At 40.4% G+C, this 16,778-nt stretch overlaps 1 protein-coding gene across 1 annotated transcript in view; it reads right to left on the bottom strand.

The window, feature by feature from the left end:
- Window positions 1-16,778, bottom strand: part of LOC143962002 (cadherin-related family member 4-like) — a 147,096-nt gene that overhangs the window by 40,381 nt on the left and 89,937 nt on the right. The window contains exons 10-13 of the mRNA XM_077471346.1: window positions 15,586-15,695; window positions 8,266-8,411; window positions 3,909-4,089; window positions 1,980-2,139 (exon numbers count right to left, since the gene is read on the bottom strand). Coding sequence (XP_077327472.1) covers window positions 1,980-2,139; window positions 3,909-4,089; window positions 8,266-8,411; window positions 15,586-15,695 — 597 coding nt within the window. The remainder of the gene's footprint in view (window positions 1-1,979; window positions 2,140-3,908; window positions 4,090-8,265; window positions 8,412-15,585; window positions 15,696-16,778) is intronic.

Genomic DNA, 16,778 nt, shown 5'->3' with positions numbered 1-16,778 from the left:
ATACCATTAATATACGGTAAATCGAATGCTTTGAATACATAAACTGACTATTGTCCCAATGCATATGGTTTATTAAAGTTAAAGTGGAACTCAACTTTTATATTGACTTAGATACAGTGGGTTTAGAATTTTTATTTTAGTTTCTCTGATGTCTTTGACCCTATCACTAGAAATGGAAGTACGGTAAATCTCTCAAATGAAGAAATAAAACACTTGATTGTAGTGTGGGTATAGTTAGAAAGCCTGACAAGTTGTTTTTCTGTGGGGTCTGCGCCCCTGCTGCTGAGATTTCCCTCACCTCTTGTCCTGGGTACAGGCCGTAATTGAAACAGAAAATAAGGGTAAATCTTCCAAGGGAGACACAGATGGTAGATAACAACAATTATCGAATCCATAGAAAGCAAGAGACAAATCTGGATGAAGTTTCAATTGAAGTGTTCAGTAAACCCTCAAGACTAGTAAATACTGCGTTTTAGGCATTAACCTTTGAAAATTCACTTTGCAAGTCTCAGACTTAATTTTAGTGTTAAGACTTAAAGTGGTTGTAAATCCTTACAAACCACTTTGACCTACAGGTAAGCCTAAATTAAGGCTTACCTGTAGGTCCAAGAAATATCTCCTAAACCGACAAGGTTTAGGAGATATTTACTAAAAGACAGTCACAGCCGTAGACAGCTGCACGCAGGCGCACTATCGCTGTTAGCAGCATGCCGCTGCTAGCGCCGATATCCCGTTAGTGGTGGCTCCCGTGCGCATGCACGGGAGTGACATCATCGCTGCTCCGGAGCTTTAAGTGGCCGGAGCAGCGATACCCGGAAGAAGAAGGACGCTCCGGACTACAGGGGACAGCTGCGACATCGCTGGCTCCTGTGTCAGGTAAGTGATACATAATGGGCTACTATGAGATGCATAGTAGCCCATTATGCTTTACCGGATGCTTTGCAGGGAGACAAAGAGGAAGTAAACCCATTAGGGTTTACTTCCTCTTTAAAGCAAATTTATAGAAACTTACTTGAGTTCATAACTGGGTAAAATAAAATTGAAAACCTCAATCTGTGAATTATTTTACCATACTCTAAATTAAAGTAAAGATAATTGTAGAGTATAATATGGTTAAAGTGGTTGTAAACCCTCACATATACCAAGTAAAGTGAACAGCCTCAGATGATACACACAGATGAAACAAGTCCTCCTACATAGGTTGTACTTGTTTATTTGCAGTCTTCTTTTTCCTACATCCCTTCAAAAGAGCAGAAAAGTGTTAAAATCTTTCTTCATCTGCAGAGAGGAGGGGTGGAGATACTGTAGTTACATTTTGTAAGAGCTGATTGGAGGAAAGGCACACACCCCCCTCCACACAGCAGAAGGACAGTGTTCAGAATAGGCAAGATGTCTAAAGAGCTCCCTCCCTCCTGACACAAATGTATCTATGTGTTGGGAAAACTTCTCAGAAGTCACTCATGCTGAAAACAGAAACGACACTTAGCGCTTTGGAGAGAGATAAGTAAACGCTACCGATATATGTCTTTTGCTTAGATTCCATGATTGAGGTTTACAACCACTTTAATAAGTTCATTAGCAGGGTTATCATTATTATCATCAATATTATTATCATTTATCCTGTGGTAGGAAAACTTCTGGCAGCTGATAAACAGTGAAAAATGGTGGAACATGAAATTCTATTTTTAATTCAAAACAACAATGCCGATTACTCCATCCACCCTGAAAACTGCCTGTTTGACTTATCTAAATCTCTAGAGTATGCTAAAATAGTTTTTTATTGTATACCACATTTTTCTTATTTATAGAGTGTCAACATGCTTTTCAGTCTTACTGGGTGCTTGAAAAGTTGGATAACATGCAAATGAGTAGCCTATCAGACTACTGCCCAGTCAGCCACATTATTTAATTGTTCCATCTACAATATTGCATTTTCTATCTTAGGGATCTTACATTAGAGAAAACAGTTCCATACTCACGGTAAGTATGTTGTTGGTAAGAGTAAATTTGTCTTTTGAAAAATCATCAAGAGGATTCAGCTTGTATCTAAGAACATTATTTGGTTCTTTAATGTCCTTATCCACACATGTGATTAACATCAAATGGGCATTGATTTCAATTGTTTCAGCCACTTGTATCCTAAAAAGAAATACATGTGAGAATGAAAGACATAAGGACAGTATTCAAAAATAACAAAGATAAGTGAAAATTTGTTCATTTAAGAGTATGAATGGACAGTGTTTGGATAAGCAGATATTTATGGTGTCATGAATAGCTTTACCGTAATAAGGAGTAATTATGTTACAAGAAACAAGCACTTACCAACAGGCAATGTAATCTTCCATCCCCCATGTGGTGTAGTATGTGATATGATGGCACACAAAAGGCAGTATTAGAATTAGCTAAGAAGCAGATTGAGAGCATATCTATTGGAATGTTAGGATGTCTATCCTGGCTTACAGCATGTATGGTAACAAACTTCTTGCAGTATAAGTCTTTATGATGTAATGTGACTCTATCATTAAATTGATAATCAATATGAATCAGCAGGTCATGTCAGCATAACCAAATCCTGTTCTTCTTGCCATCAATAATTGTGATTAGACACTATAGGAAGTCTATTGTTTTCAATCAAGATGCCATTTTTACACAATACAGTTTGCAGGCATCATTCAGATATAACTTTTTTCAGCCGGCGATTGGGCGGCGGGAGTGGACATCCCCCCTCCCACTGTACTCCGGTGCTTCTACCAGCTCATCTGTGCAATCCGTGAACTGGAGAAGGAATCCGCTGGAAGTTAGTCATAGAGAAATCACAGGGCCAAATGGTCCCCGGCAGTCTCTATGACTCTCGGAGGTCTGGGCGCGACATTATGACATCATGTCCGGGCCAGTGGAAGCAAACAATCCCGGGGACTCGGCTGGAAAGCCCGAGATTATTCTTTTTTTTTTATCTCAGGCTTTCCAGACTGGAGGAGATATGTGGGGTCTTATAGACCCCACAACTCTCCATAAAGAGGACCTGTCATGCCCTATTCCTATGTAAACATCCCTTGTAATGCCACGTACACACGAGTGGATTTTCCGTCTGAAAAATCTTGGATGGTTTTTCTGACGCTCAATTCCACTGAAGCTTGGCTTGCATACACATGGTCACACAAAAGTTTGCAGAACTTTCGACCGTGGTGACGTACAACACTAGGACGAGCCGAGAAAATTAAGTTCAATGCTTCCAAGCATGCATCGAATTGTTTCCAGGCATGCGTAGGAATTTTGCGAGTCGGAAATGGTACAGATGATTGGAATTTCTGATCAAAACTTTTTCCGACCGAAAAATTGAGAACCTGCTCTCAATCTTTTGCTGGCTGGAATTCAGCCACCAAAAGTCTGATGGAGCATACACACAGTCACCTTTTCGGACCAAAAGCTCTCATTGAACTTTTGCTGGCTGAATTTCCGATTGTGTGTACGCGGAATAATAGGAATAAAAGTGATTAACAAATTTCAGAGTGGAGGGGGGTTAGTCCACAAGAAGTGATATTTTACGTTTGGGTGAATGCAGTGGAAAAATTCCACTTACTGTCTTCGTATATCCATCAAGGCAGAAATGGCACACTTTCTGTTCATGTCTGGTAAACCATCAAAAGTAGCCTCCCTCTTCTCAGAGTTGGGGAATCAAACAGGGGAATTGTGCCATAGCAGTTATTAAAATTAGCAGGGGATTCAGCCCTCCAATAGCCATATCAGGTATATTCTTTAGAAGTACTCAAAGTAATTTTGTGATGTAATGTCATTAATGCAGACTTGCGGTAAGACTCAGAAATAAAGTCGGATAACATCTTAGTAATGCACAAAGCAATGAAGATTACCAGCCAACCATTGTGGAATTATACTCTGATGGTACTTACGTATTAGGAAATCCTTCACACTGGGGATAGTTATCATTAACATCTGTTAGTTGCACTATTAACTCTGCCACTGCAGTGTGAACTCTGTCATTATCAAAAGCATGGACAATTAATCGTTGTTCATAAACAATGTTAGGGTCTTCATAGTCCAAGTGGTAAGCAATTTTTACTTCACCAGAATCTGCAGTAATAAGGTGAAAATTGTTTGTTTGCACATAAACATAATACAAGCTATTTAGAAATGTATAGCTAAACTTGGGGAAACAAGGTTTATGAAGGATTTTGCCTATTAACACAGGATTCAAGATTATGTATCTTGATGATAGAAGCTGTAATAATGCAAACATTACCACCGTCTGGGATAAGCTCTGAACCAACCACACCACACAGTTTCTGTAAATATGGGATTTCTTTTGTTTTAAATTAAACATTAAACATTTTATAAACTAATTACAAAGGCTGTCATAGTTTTTCTTACTGTTATGATGATCCTGTTACTTCAATACTTTGTAAGCTACTGAAACTGAACATGAACAGATCAGGAAAATCTTAGATATGGTTGTTGTTAGCACCAGGCACCCAGAGCATGTGTCCTGCATCTCTTGCATGGCACCCAGTGTGCTGAGGCCACTGCCACTGGCCATGTTTTTTACATGTCTCTGCCTGCTGTCAGCTGTTTTAAAGCAAGGAGGCAGAGTCATGGTGTACAGGCAGGATAACTGCATAGACAGAAAGAGAGAAGACCACATGCACTTGGTAATATTTACAGATGTTGTAAGGAATGAGATGTGACAGCAGAGATGTACAGCTATGGGGTACAGAGGGGAGCTATGGTGTAGAGGCATGCAAAGTTGATCAGTGAAAGGTGCAGGGGTTGCAATGGGAACAGCGATGAAAGAGGGGTACTGAAAGGAATGTAGATTGTCTAGAGGTGGTTTAACTCTTTGATGTCTGTTAAAGTGTGGTGTCCAATCCCCACAGGCCTGTGAAATTAGCCCATTGAGACAATGACACACAACAGCAAAGTCTCTCAGAGAAAATCAAATCTTTATTCTTTGGTGTGAATATATAAAGGGGCTTTTAGAAAGTACCGCCCTTTGAACGTGTCATACAGATTATCCAATCATATGCAAGTACAGCCTACAACAAAAGTGAAACTAGTGATTCCTCAAAATCATGTGCTTTCCAAGAAACGAAACAACTAAAGAAGATAACAGTAACATGAGAAACTAAACTAGATTAGCAAAACTTGAGCATATCTATTTGTGAAGTGGATGTTAGAGAGACACAAATGGAAACCGATTTTCTTAAACAATGAAAGCGGTTAAGCTAAATATCCCTTCAGCTACAAGGGATGCAGAGGTAAGGAAAGGATTGAAGAGATGAGCAGTAGTGGGTGATGACTGCATAGGGTACACAGGTGATCAGTGGTGGAAGAGGGGTGCAGAGAAGAGAAGTGGTGGAAGAACGGTGCTGAGGTGAGCTGCAGTGGAGAGGGGTGCAGAGTTGAGCAGTTGTGGAAGAGAGATGCAGGGGTTGCAATGTGAGCAGTGGAGATCTGCCGCAGAAGCAGAGGTAAGCAGTGGACAAGAGGTGCAGAGGTGAGCAATGGATTAGGTTTGCGGATGTGAGTGGTGGAAACCTTACCCCACGAGCAACATTAGTGCATCAGAGTGATATATCAGATTCCATGCTGCTGGAGGAATTTTACCACATTATACCCTGTCCTCATTTGTGGATTGGTGCTGCTGGATCCACTCATCCTGTCTATGAGATAAAGCCTGTTTGACCACTTGATATTTCAGTGGTCTACCAGACTCGGTAAGAGTACCTTATATAGACGGTGGAAGGATCTGTCACTTTGAATTTTGGCATATCATTAGAAGATTCCTTTCATCATGTGGTGGCTTCATTTATCCTTTCTGCTTAACATTTGATTATACAGTATATGGACTCAATTTGCGCTGCACCATTTATTTGAGTTTATATATTAGGTGGTGACAAATGCATGCTTGTGTACACAGGGTGTGATGGGGTCGGGTGACACTCACCAGCTCCTCCGGGGTGTGGCTCTCACTCTCCCCACAACAACAACAGCACATGTCCCACCTGCAGCCTGCCATCTTCCCTCAGACAGCTACCTGTCATGTGAGTCCATAAGCCTTCACCCCGCGAGTCCCGTCCATGTGTACCATCTGAAGAGTCCCGCCCACTGTTGGTCACGTGATTTAATGCTCACAGGCAGAGGCCGTGGGAGCGAGTCTGGGCTGGTGGTGGTGGTGAGGCAGGAGAGAAGGACACTGTTGGCTCTCTATTGATCCACTAGATGGCACGACAACCCAATAAAAAAGCCAAGAGCCTCATATGGGGCCCCCTACTGGCCGCAAACAATGTTCAAACCGTCAGTGCACTCCTGAAATCGGCTACTCAGCTACACCGGGAAAACAATTTGCGGGCAGCGCGGGGTCAGGGGGGTGCTACTTTAGGCCACACAACAATGACAATGTTAAAGGCGGCCCCGTGTAGATGACATCTTACTGGCTGCTGCAATCTGTAGATTGTATACTTTTGGCCTTGCACTCTGTATGCTCTATTGTAATTACATATTCCTGTCCAAAGTATTTATTACCTTAAAGCCGAATACACACTATCAGTTTTTCTGCTGAGTTTTTCCTTCAGATTTACCAAAACCATATAATATGAGGTCAAACCTTAGGAGTTTCAATTTGTATGCAATCAGGCAGGCCCTTGCACTACATGGTTTTGGTAAACCCGAAGGAAAAACTCAGCAGAAAAACTGATAGTGTGTATGGGGCTTAACAGTTTCTGTTTGAAGAATGTCCATGGCTATTTGCTCCCAGCTTTTCTTTAAGGTAGACTTAGATAAAGTGTTAAAGTGATAAACGTAAGTTCAACTCAAACATCGGGTGTTTGCCTGTTCACCAAATAGCGAACAATTTGGAGTATTTGTGGCGAAAGTCGCAAAAACACCTTTTAAAAGTCTATGGAAGAAATCAATAGTGCTCATTTTAAAGGCTTATATGCATGGTATTGTCATAAAAAGTGTACATGTATCAATGCAAAAAAAAAAAAGGTTTTAAAAACGGCTGTTTTTTTCGGGAGCAGTGATTTTAATAATGCTTAAAGTGAAACAATAAAAGTGTAATATTCCTTTAAATTTCCTACCTGGGGGGTGTCTATAGTATGCCTGTAAAATGGCACATGTTTCTCGTGTTTAGAACAGTCTGACAGCAAAATTACATATCTAAAGGAAAAAAAAGTTATTTAAAACTACTCGTGGCTATAATGAATTGTCGGTTCGGCAATACACATAAAAGTTCATTGATAAAAACGGCATGGTATTTCCCCACAGGGGAACCCTGAACCAAAATTTACAAAAGAAAAAATGTGTGGGGGTCCTCCCAAATTCCATATCAGCCCCCTCAGGTCTGGTAAGGATTTTAAGGGGAAACCCACGCCAAAATTAAAAAAAAAATGGCATGGGTCCCCCAAAAATCCATACCAGACCCTTATCCAAACACGCAACCTGGCAGGTCACAGGAAAAGAGGGGCACCCCCCCTCTTGAACCATACCAGGCCCCATGCCCTCAACATTGGGAGGGTGCTTTGGGGTAGCGGCCCCCCAAAGCACCTTGTCCCCATGTTGACAACCCTTGCCCAGTGGTTGTGGGGGTCTGTGGGTGGGGGCTTATTAGAATCTGGAAGCCCCCTTTAACAAGGGGGCCCCCAGATCCCACCCCCTCATGTGAAATGGTAACGGGGTACAAGTGTACCCTTACCATGTCACAAAAAAATTGTGAAAATGGTAAAAAAAGATACTACACACCTTGGGACAAAATAAAAAAATAAAACTGTTCCACAGAGTCTTCTTCTTGCGCTCCGAAAAAGAAAAAATCCACAAGCCGCCTACGATCTGCATCCATTGGAGCCACCCGCCATAATGACAGGCCTCTCAGGTGACAGTTCTTTTATAACTGAGGCCGGGGCCACACAATGATATCTCTGGGTAACCCCGCCCCCTCTGATGCACGGGGACATCCCTATGGTTTTTCCGTAGTGTCAGAGGGGGTGGGGCCACCCAGTTACGTAACCGAGTCCTCAAACACTTTTTATGACAATACCATGCATATAAGCCTTTAAAATTAGCACTTTTGATTTCTCCCATAGACTTTTAAAGGGTGTTTCGCAGCTCACTTTAAGCATTATTAAAATCACTGCTCCCGTCATCCAATCTGGGAAGTTTATATGTGCCAATCTGTATTTTTTATTTTTATTTTTTTGCTATACTGTGCTTTTTCTTGTTTTTAGTTATTCTTCACTTCTAATAGAGTTTTACCTTCATCTATGAAAAATCCAGGGTACCTTGTGAAAAATTCATAGTGCACAGTGTCTCCAATATCTCGGTCAGTTGCTTGTAACTTTATGACAACTGTTCCAGGAGCAAGATTTTCAGGGATTTCGATAGGCCTATTTGGCAAATTCCTAAAATAATTGAACAAAGAAACAAATGCAATATAATTCATGCAAAATTAATATAAATACATACACTTATTCTCCTTTAACAGGTTTTATATGTTATATTATTTTGCAAAATACTTAAAGTGGTTGTAAACCCTCCCCCACAACTTTGTCCCATGTAAATCAGCATAAAAAAACCTGTCAGTGCTGGCTTAGCCCTTCCTTCTCTGGGCTAGCGGCTCAGCTGTTGGCTAATTGCCAGCTCTCATCTCTCTCCACAGTTACCAGCTGTTCTTGATCATGTTCATCTGACCTGCCTACTTAAAGCTGTCCAGCTCACTTCTCTGCCTTCGCCTTGGTCACATCACAGGAAAGCATCTCCTGCAGTTCTGTTTAAAGACTGGCTTGCTGACATCCCTTCAGGCTCCTTATCCTGCTTGCTGTTGCTCCACTTGGATCTCTGACTTCTGACCTGGCTGATTACCCATTCTGGTTATTGAACTCTGGCCTGGCTGACTACTCGATCCAGTTACTGTACTCTGGCTATGCTTTCTCTATTTACCTTTTTATTTTTATTTAATAAACAAGTGTGATTTAATTGTACTTCTGTCTTGGTCTGATTCATGGTTTCTGACAAAACCCTAATGAACACTGCTTGTAGATATCTCCTTACTTGCTTAGTATTGTTGTAATCCTTTTTGTTCTTTAGAATGACGTCAGTGAGTATGCAGAGATCTCCCCGATTTACGGCACACTCTCTATGTGCTTTTTTATCTATCTGTTATCAGGACTTCCTATGGCACACAACACGAACTCCCAGGAGGCTGCATAATCACTCAGAGCTTCCTCCTACACACCATGTGACCATGTGACATGATATGCAGTGTAAAGCAGGGCATAAGAAAGCATTACTGCAGACTTATCAGCTGAAGCTGATAGGACTCACAGGCAAACACTAGATAATCAGCACAAGTAAATACTATGAAATAAAACAAGTCAGCTATGAATAGGGAAGCAGGGTTGCCATAGAAACGTTGGATTGAGAAGGAGCCTTGGTTAACAGTAGAGGAAGTGCTCAATGTAAGGGCAGAAATACACTCTACTGTGGATTCAGAAAACAATACTTAAGATGGCGCTGCCTAACCCCTGGAAACAATTTTTTTATAAAGTTTCTTTAAACAGTAAGTAATATGCTATTTGGGCTGGATTACAGTGGCTATAGTTTGATAATTACTTATTATAATGGACTAAAGGAAAAGAAGCATTAGAGTGGGAGGGTTTACTTCCTCTTTAATTTTTAATTTTAAAATCTGCACGTACAGTACTTTATTATTCATGAAAATCTCTGTGTTAAATATATGATAGAATAAAATACTGTATATACTGCATGCTGGCAGTTCTCAAATGGGATACTGTTTGGGTTTGTCAGGGGTGACGTATTGCATCCCATGTTTATGCACATGTGTCATGCATTTCTATGGTTCGGGCAGGTCATATTAATCCAGAAACCAGGGAGGGTGGCATTTAGGGCAGCCCTAGCATTCAGAAAAGCCCAGAATGCTACCCTTTATCTAGATCTGTTCTGTCTCCGGCCCACTGCCATAGTCACCCTGTGATGAATTTTCGAAGGTACAACTTTCATATGAAGGGGGTACCTAAGGACTGATGTGATGTGGGAAGATGGGGGAACTGAGGACTCTGCTGAGAAATGGGAGGTACTGAGGACTCTGATGTTAAAGGTAAGGGGGATACTGAGGACTCTGATGGGAAAGGAAGGGCTTAGACACTGATATGAAAGGGGAACACTGACTAGTGACTGTAATGCCACATCCTGAAAAAATATTTACCAAAAAAGAAGGAACCTCCTATTGGACTTTAAGGTCCCTTTCACACTGGGGCAGTGCAGGCGTCAGCAGTAAAGCGCCGCTATTTTTAGCGGTGCTTTACCGTTGTTTTAGCGGCGGTATGCGGCCACTAGCAGGGAGGTTTTAACCCCCTCTAGCAGCCGAAAAAGGGTTAAAACCACCCGCAAAGCACCACTGGTGTGAAAGAGGCCGGTTTTTTCAGGCACTACACAGGCGCTATTTTTAGAGCTGTAGAGCCTGAAAACCGCCTCAGTGTGAAAGGGGCCTAAGGGCAGTAGATAGAGTGTAACCTAACTATATAAAAAAAAGTATACATTTTATTACAAATGATTAAAACAATTTTGTCCATCAATTCATAGGTATTGAATGAAAAAAAAAAACATGTTTAAGAAAAACAGGATCAATTCCTGGGTAGAATAAAGACAGAGTATACTGTCTAAAAATATAAATGAAATAAATCAATATATGCATATGTATTATGGTAACATGACACAGTTTACAATGTATACATAGCATGGAAATTATTGGAATACTTACTACTGTATATATGGTTATTTAATGAAAAAGATAGCAACATGACCCATGCGGATGCATCTCCCACATGCACACATCACTAGCCACCGAGAGGCCACCCGGTCACCAAGGGAGGTATGATGGTAACATTCCCTTAACCGATGGAGAGGGAAGAAAGCTGCCCGGTGGACAATGATCAAATGGCGAGCATAGTTGCTCACAAGGATTGCAAAATGGCAGAGCCATGTATCCTGGCAACAATGAGAATGACATAATAAAAAATACTGAATTGAAAGCTGAAGTAGTATAATACATGCATGTGATATAAAAAATAGTAAAAATAGGCTGGTGAAAACATCCCCATAGGGAGTATATTCCATGGGAGCTTGTTCACTGTATATAACAAAACCCTACATGCATTATGAGACCTTAGGGAAGGGCCAAAGGTAAACACTGGTCTTTTATTTACGTTAGTATGTATCCATTATGGGTCCCAGCATCCACGCATCAAGGAGCCCAATGGGTCACATTTATGTCAAAATGACATCAAGATTTTGAAAAGAAGGAATCAGTGGACTCTGACATTTCCTTTCCATTTTCTCCAATTTAAGTCAAATCTTGGAGAAGAAATCTCTCCTCCACTGGCATATAAAATCATTTGAGGATATCAATCCTTTTCGGACTGCGGGACCAAATTTTTCCTTCATTTGAAAATATGGATCCCACCTTTAAAAATGAATGGGAGGATAACCTCAAACTTTGTTCCAAAACCATGATGTCATTGTTAATTCAAGAATATCACAAACATATTCTAGCCTTGGATGGTAAAATCGACCAAATACAAAACCAGATGACCCCTTTGTAAACCCACGAATCCTTTACAGATTTTGAGGGGAAGCTTAAGGGTCACCTGGAGAGATTCAATAAAGATGTCCTTGCCAAAAAGGATAAGAAATTTCAACATGACCAAAGAGCCTTTAATGAAGGCAAGGCTTATAAATGGCAAAATGGTATAGCTAACAAACACAATCTTTCTAATAAACTTTGATCTAACAGAAATACAGGTGTTTCTGAAATGCATGCACACTCATCTATGTCATCTTCTTCCCTCTCTCAACCCTTAGCACAGCACAGGAGTCAAACACAACCTAAACATCACTGCCACGGTGATGACTCACATTATAATTCTTTTCACATGGATGTCTCCCCCTCACAACCAGGTAATGGCCATGTGAGTAATTCCCTTAAGAACACACGTGGGGATATGATGGTCACACATACACCATACACCATCTACCCATGGGTCAGCGGTAAATATATGACATATTAAATTTCCACTGCACATTCACATCAACACAAATCAGCACTAGCCACTTTTTTAGAACAAATGTGAGGTAGAACACAGTCTCATCAGAACAAACCACACCTACCCAAAACACAGAAATCAAATGTGCACAAACCACGTTAAATGCAGTAAATCTTTATTCACATGCTTTAACTCAGCATGAAAGAGTGTGCTCTCACGTGGTCTCACTTTTTGCCCAGATGCTTGTCTGGACAAATTTGGGACCATTAAGGACATTCACCTTTTCATAAGAAATATTTTTCTCAAAAGTTTATATGCTAAAAAGGAAACTATTTCGCTTCCTGGACAAACAAATAAGGACCAAGAGGCCCCTGATAATTTGATATCACTCTTAGAAGAGAATGACCTAGAAAACCTTATTGACACAGCTGATTTAGAGACCTTATTGGTAGCAGTGGACAACACATCCACCACCCCTCTTACCTCACCAGCTTTAAACCCTTCTCTCCAAGTTCTAACCATAATGCAGCAACCTTCTTGAAGCTAGTAACTAGTGACATTAAGAAACTTAGAAATTCCCCTAATTTGGATCCCAATCTTAATGTTGAAGAAGGGAGGGCCCTGAATGCCCTGGTCCGTAACCACAACATTGTAATCAAACACTCTGATAAGGGTGACAATGTTGTGGATATGGATAATGTCCAGTATGTCAAAATGTGCACAAAAATACTTACCAACCCTGAATGGTATAGCCCCATACCTAAATCAACCTTGAACCTCAGCCCTGGGAATGTGTGTGTGTGCCCATATGGCACCAATAACTTCAGTCTGCCTATTTTGCCCACACTTGCCATAACCTATGACATTTTTAAAAATTGCAATCATGTGTATTAACCATGTACATGATGCATCTCATTTAAAGTCCCAGGTATAATGTTTGAATTGTGGATATAAGAATTTAAGGACGGAGACTCATCACTGTATGCAGTGCTCCAGATCACAACCTTATTAAAGATGTGTTGAATTGGGTGGCTGCATTCGTTTTAGCTTTCTTAGGCCTTTTTTCTCTTTATTTTTACTTGTTAATCCTGCCAGTAAGTTTGTTATTTTATAACTTCCTTTAACAGGCCAAACTGTCATATTTAATACTGACATGGATGCTTACACTGGTTGGCTTTTTTCATTTAAGCAAAACCTTTATTGCTAAAGGAAAAAACTGTTTAAAATGGTAACTAGACTTTTGTGGAAAAAATATAGAAATTACAAAAAAATTAAATAGCATATGCAATTGCCAACTAAGCCATATTATAATTTAATGTTATTAAAAATTACTTTTCCTTTTCAATCTGCAGTGCTGTCATTTTCTGTAAAGTTCAAAGCAATATAGCAACCTAGAGGCCTTCTTTACACAGTTGGTGTATAGAACTTCCCCAGAAATGTAACTTTCTGCTTGTGTGATACGCTCAATTATTTTCTGCACAAAGAAAAGATACAAATCAAATTGTAGGCATTCTCTGCAACAAATTTTATTTTTGGTGAAATACTCTCAAAGAGTAATTCACTTCTAAAGAGATACCAGCACTGCAACTTTTCTCATCAGAACCATAAAAGTGCACCAGATGATTAAATGTAATTTGTGATACCCATTCAGAATCAGTATCCAAAGGACAAAGTTTAACAAGCAGCTTGTACATTGATTACCATGGAGTTACCCTAGAAAAAAAAGTGTTAGCTGTGCTTTGGTTTTGTAAGTCAAATTCTCCTAAATCTGCTAGTGTATCTACTGTAATACCACCCTCTCCCCAGATTGACAATGCTGCTGTTCAAAGGTGTCTCCATTGCTCCTCCAGTGGAGACACCCTAATGCCACATACACATGACCGGACTTTTCGACAGCAAAGGTCCAACGGAACAAATCCGTCAGACAATTCGATCATGTGTGGGCTCCATCGGACCTTTGCTGTCCAAAAATCTGACGGACTTTAGAAATAGAACACATTTCAAATTTTTCCGCTGGAACTCCGCCGGACTCATTTCCAATGGAGAAATCCGCTTGTCTGTATGCTAGTCCGACCGACGAAAAATCAATGCTAGGGCAGCTAATGGCTACTGGCTATGAACTTCCTTATTCTAGTCTGGTCGTACATCATCACATTCAAATCCAGCGGAATTTGGTGTGATAGTGTGTGGCCAAGTCTGTTCATTCGGAAAGTCCGTCGGAACTCTGCCGAAAATCCGTCAGGGGGAGACTATCGGACCTAGTCTGCCTCAAAGTCAGGCCATGTGTACGCAGCATAAGACAGGAAGTGTATTGCTGGCCAGGTCATCAAGGGAAAATAAAGAAAAAAAGTCAAAAGAGAGGAAAGGAACGTAACCATCACAGCTAAGGATTGGTAAGCTTCAATATGTGATTTTTTGTTTGTATGTTTTGCCGTCTAATATCACTGTAAGGTGGCATGAACTATTATGCCCGGATCGTTTCAGAGTATTTGCATAATTACTACACTAGTGAATATGACATATCATTGCCAAATCATATGTGTAGCTAATACCTATACCACTTTGAGTGGAATGTCAGTCATTTTTATGAATGAGCCCTGATAACACTTCCCTCCTTCACCTTTAGAGCCTTGATGAGCTGTTTTGTTCCGCTCTTCATCCCCCCTTTTGTTTTCAGTCCACCACTGGTTCTTTCATCCCTTGGATGAGTATTTGTTCCCAATTACCGTACATCTTTCTCATGTTGGCCCTATATGTATTACCTGCATGTGATAGGTGGGATCAGATGATTAGTATTTTTCTACTTCTCTAGTTTACAGGGCTGGCGGGACATTAGTATACTTCCCCTATTTTTACCACCCATTTGCAAATGTGGTATCTATGGGCATGTGTGATTTTATGTATGTCCGGGGTTGCTACATGTTGCAATATGCTTCCACATGTGACATTTAATGTGTATTTGTAGCCGTACTTAGGATGTTTAATTCTTTTTTCTTTATTGATTTCTCTATTGTTTTTGAATGCTTTATTTGGGAAACATTTGTTTTCATGTACCTATATTTGTATGTTTTGATTTGATCATTGAAAAAGGTTGCCATCTGTCTCTGACTGTTGTTCCCCCAGCACCAGTGCAGGGGATGGATCTATATATAAGAGGTATCAGTTAGGAATATCTTTGTAAGCACATTTCTATCTTGACCATTACTCTTTATTGTCCCAATAAAGTTTATTTGTAGCCCACATGAGGTGCAGCCGGTTTCTTACATTGACTAGATAATACCTATAATTCCAAATTCAATGTTGTTCTGTAGTTGGCATTCATAATGCCCCAACATCACTTTTCAATCATCATGTTATGAGTATGTGTCTTTTCATGTTCACCAGTCATGTCCACCAGTCTGTAAATAACTTCAACTTTTATATACTGTTTCTAAATGATTAATGAGCAAAATCTTAACAAATTTGTTGTTTATGGAAAAAATTGTAAGTCAAATGTGTGTAGATATGTGCTTACTGAAAAATAGGCTCTTCGTCATTTTCATTTTGCAGGCTGAGTGTGATTAAACCACGGCAGTACATTGGATTTTCCTTCACATTTTCAACCTTGATTGAGATCATAAATTTCTAAGAGAACACAAACAGAAAATGTTGTCCTGCTGTAATGTACAGGCACTTACAACACACACTGGTTTAAGTATATGTAAAATGAATACTTTATTGTGGATATTTAAAAAAAAAACAATTTGTTTTTTTCCTGCCACCTGTGTCCCATTGTGGAGATATTCCTTTACTTTATGTTCTATAAACACAATACTAAGCGTGAGCTAATCTCTTCAAAGTCAGAAAACCCCCTCTTAGCCCTTGTACACACGGTCAGACATTCCGACGTAAAATGTCCGATCGGACCGTGTTGTCGGATAATCCGACTGTGTGTGGGCTCCATCGGACTGTTTTGTCGGAATATCCGACGGACAAAGATTTAGAGCTATGATCCGATAGGACTTTGTCCGATTGTGTGTAGAGAATTCTGATCAGACAAAGAGCTAATCTCCCAAGAGAAGACATTGAGAGCAATGCCAACCTCCCAATACACTACCAAAAGTATTGGGACACCTGCCTTTACACTCACATGAAGTTTAATGGCATCCCAGTCTTAGTCAGTAGGGTTCAATATTGGGTTGGCCCACCCTTTGTAGATATAACAGCTTCAACTCTTCTGGAAAGGCTGTCCACAAGGTTTAGGAGTGTGTCTATGGTAATGTTTTACCATTCTTCCAGAAGCACATTTGAGAAGTCAGGCACTGATGTTGGACAAGAGGGGCTCGCTCGCAGTCTCCGCTCTAATTCATCACAAATATGTTCTTAAACTCGCGCATACATGTCTTTATAGACCTTGCTGTGTGCTCTGGTCCAAATAATTTTTTTTTGGAGGGGGGATTATGGTGTGGGGTTGTTTTTCAGGGGTTGGGCTTGGCCCCTTAGTTCTAGTGAAGACAAATTTTAAGGCATCAGATACCAAGACATTTTGGACAATTTCATGCTCCGAACTTTGTGGGAACAGTTTTGGGATGGCCCATTCCTGTTCCAAAAAGACTGCACACAAAGCAAGGTCCATAAATATATGGATGAGCGAGTTTGGGGTGGAAAAACTTCACTGGCCTGCACAGAGTCCTGACTTCAGCCCGATAGAACACCTTTGGGATGATT

Source organism: Lithobates pipiens, unplaced genomic scaffold (assembly GCF_037356315.1).
Source record: "Lithobates pipiens isolate NorthernLeopardFrog02 unplaced genomic scaffold, aLitPip1_a1.2 Scaffold_8, whole genome shotgun sequence".
Lineage (NCBI taxonomy): Eukaryota > Metazoa > Chordata > Amphibia > Anura > Ranidae > Lithobates > Lithobates pipiens.
This window is presented reverse-complemented; position numbering and strand designations above follow the sequence as displayed.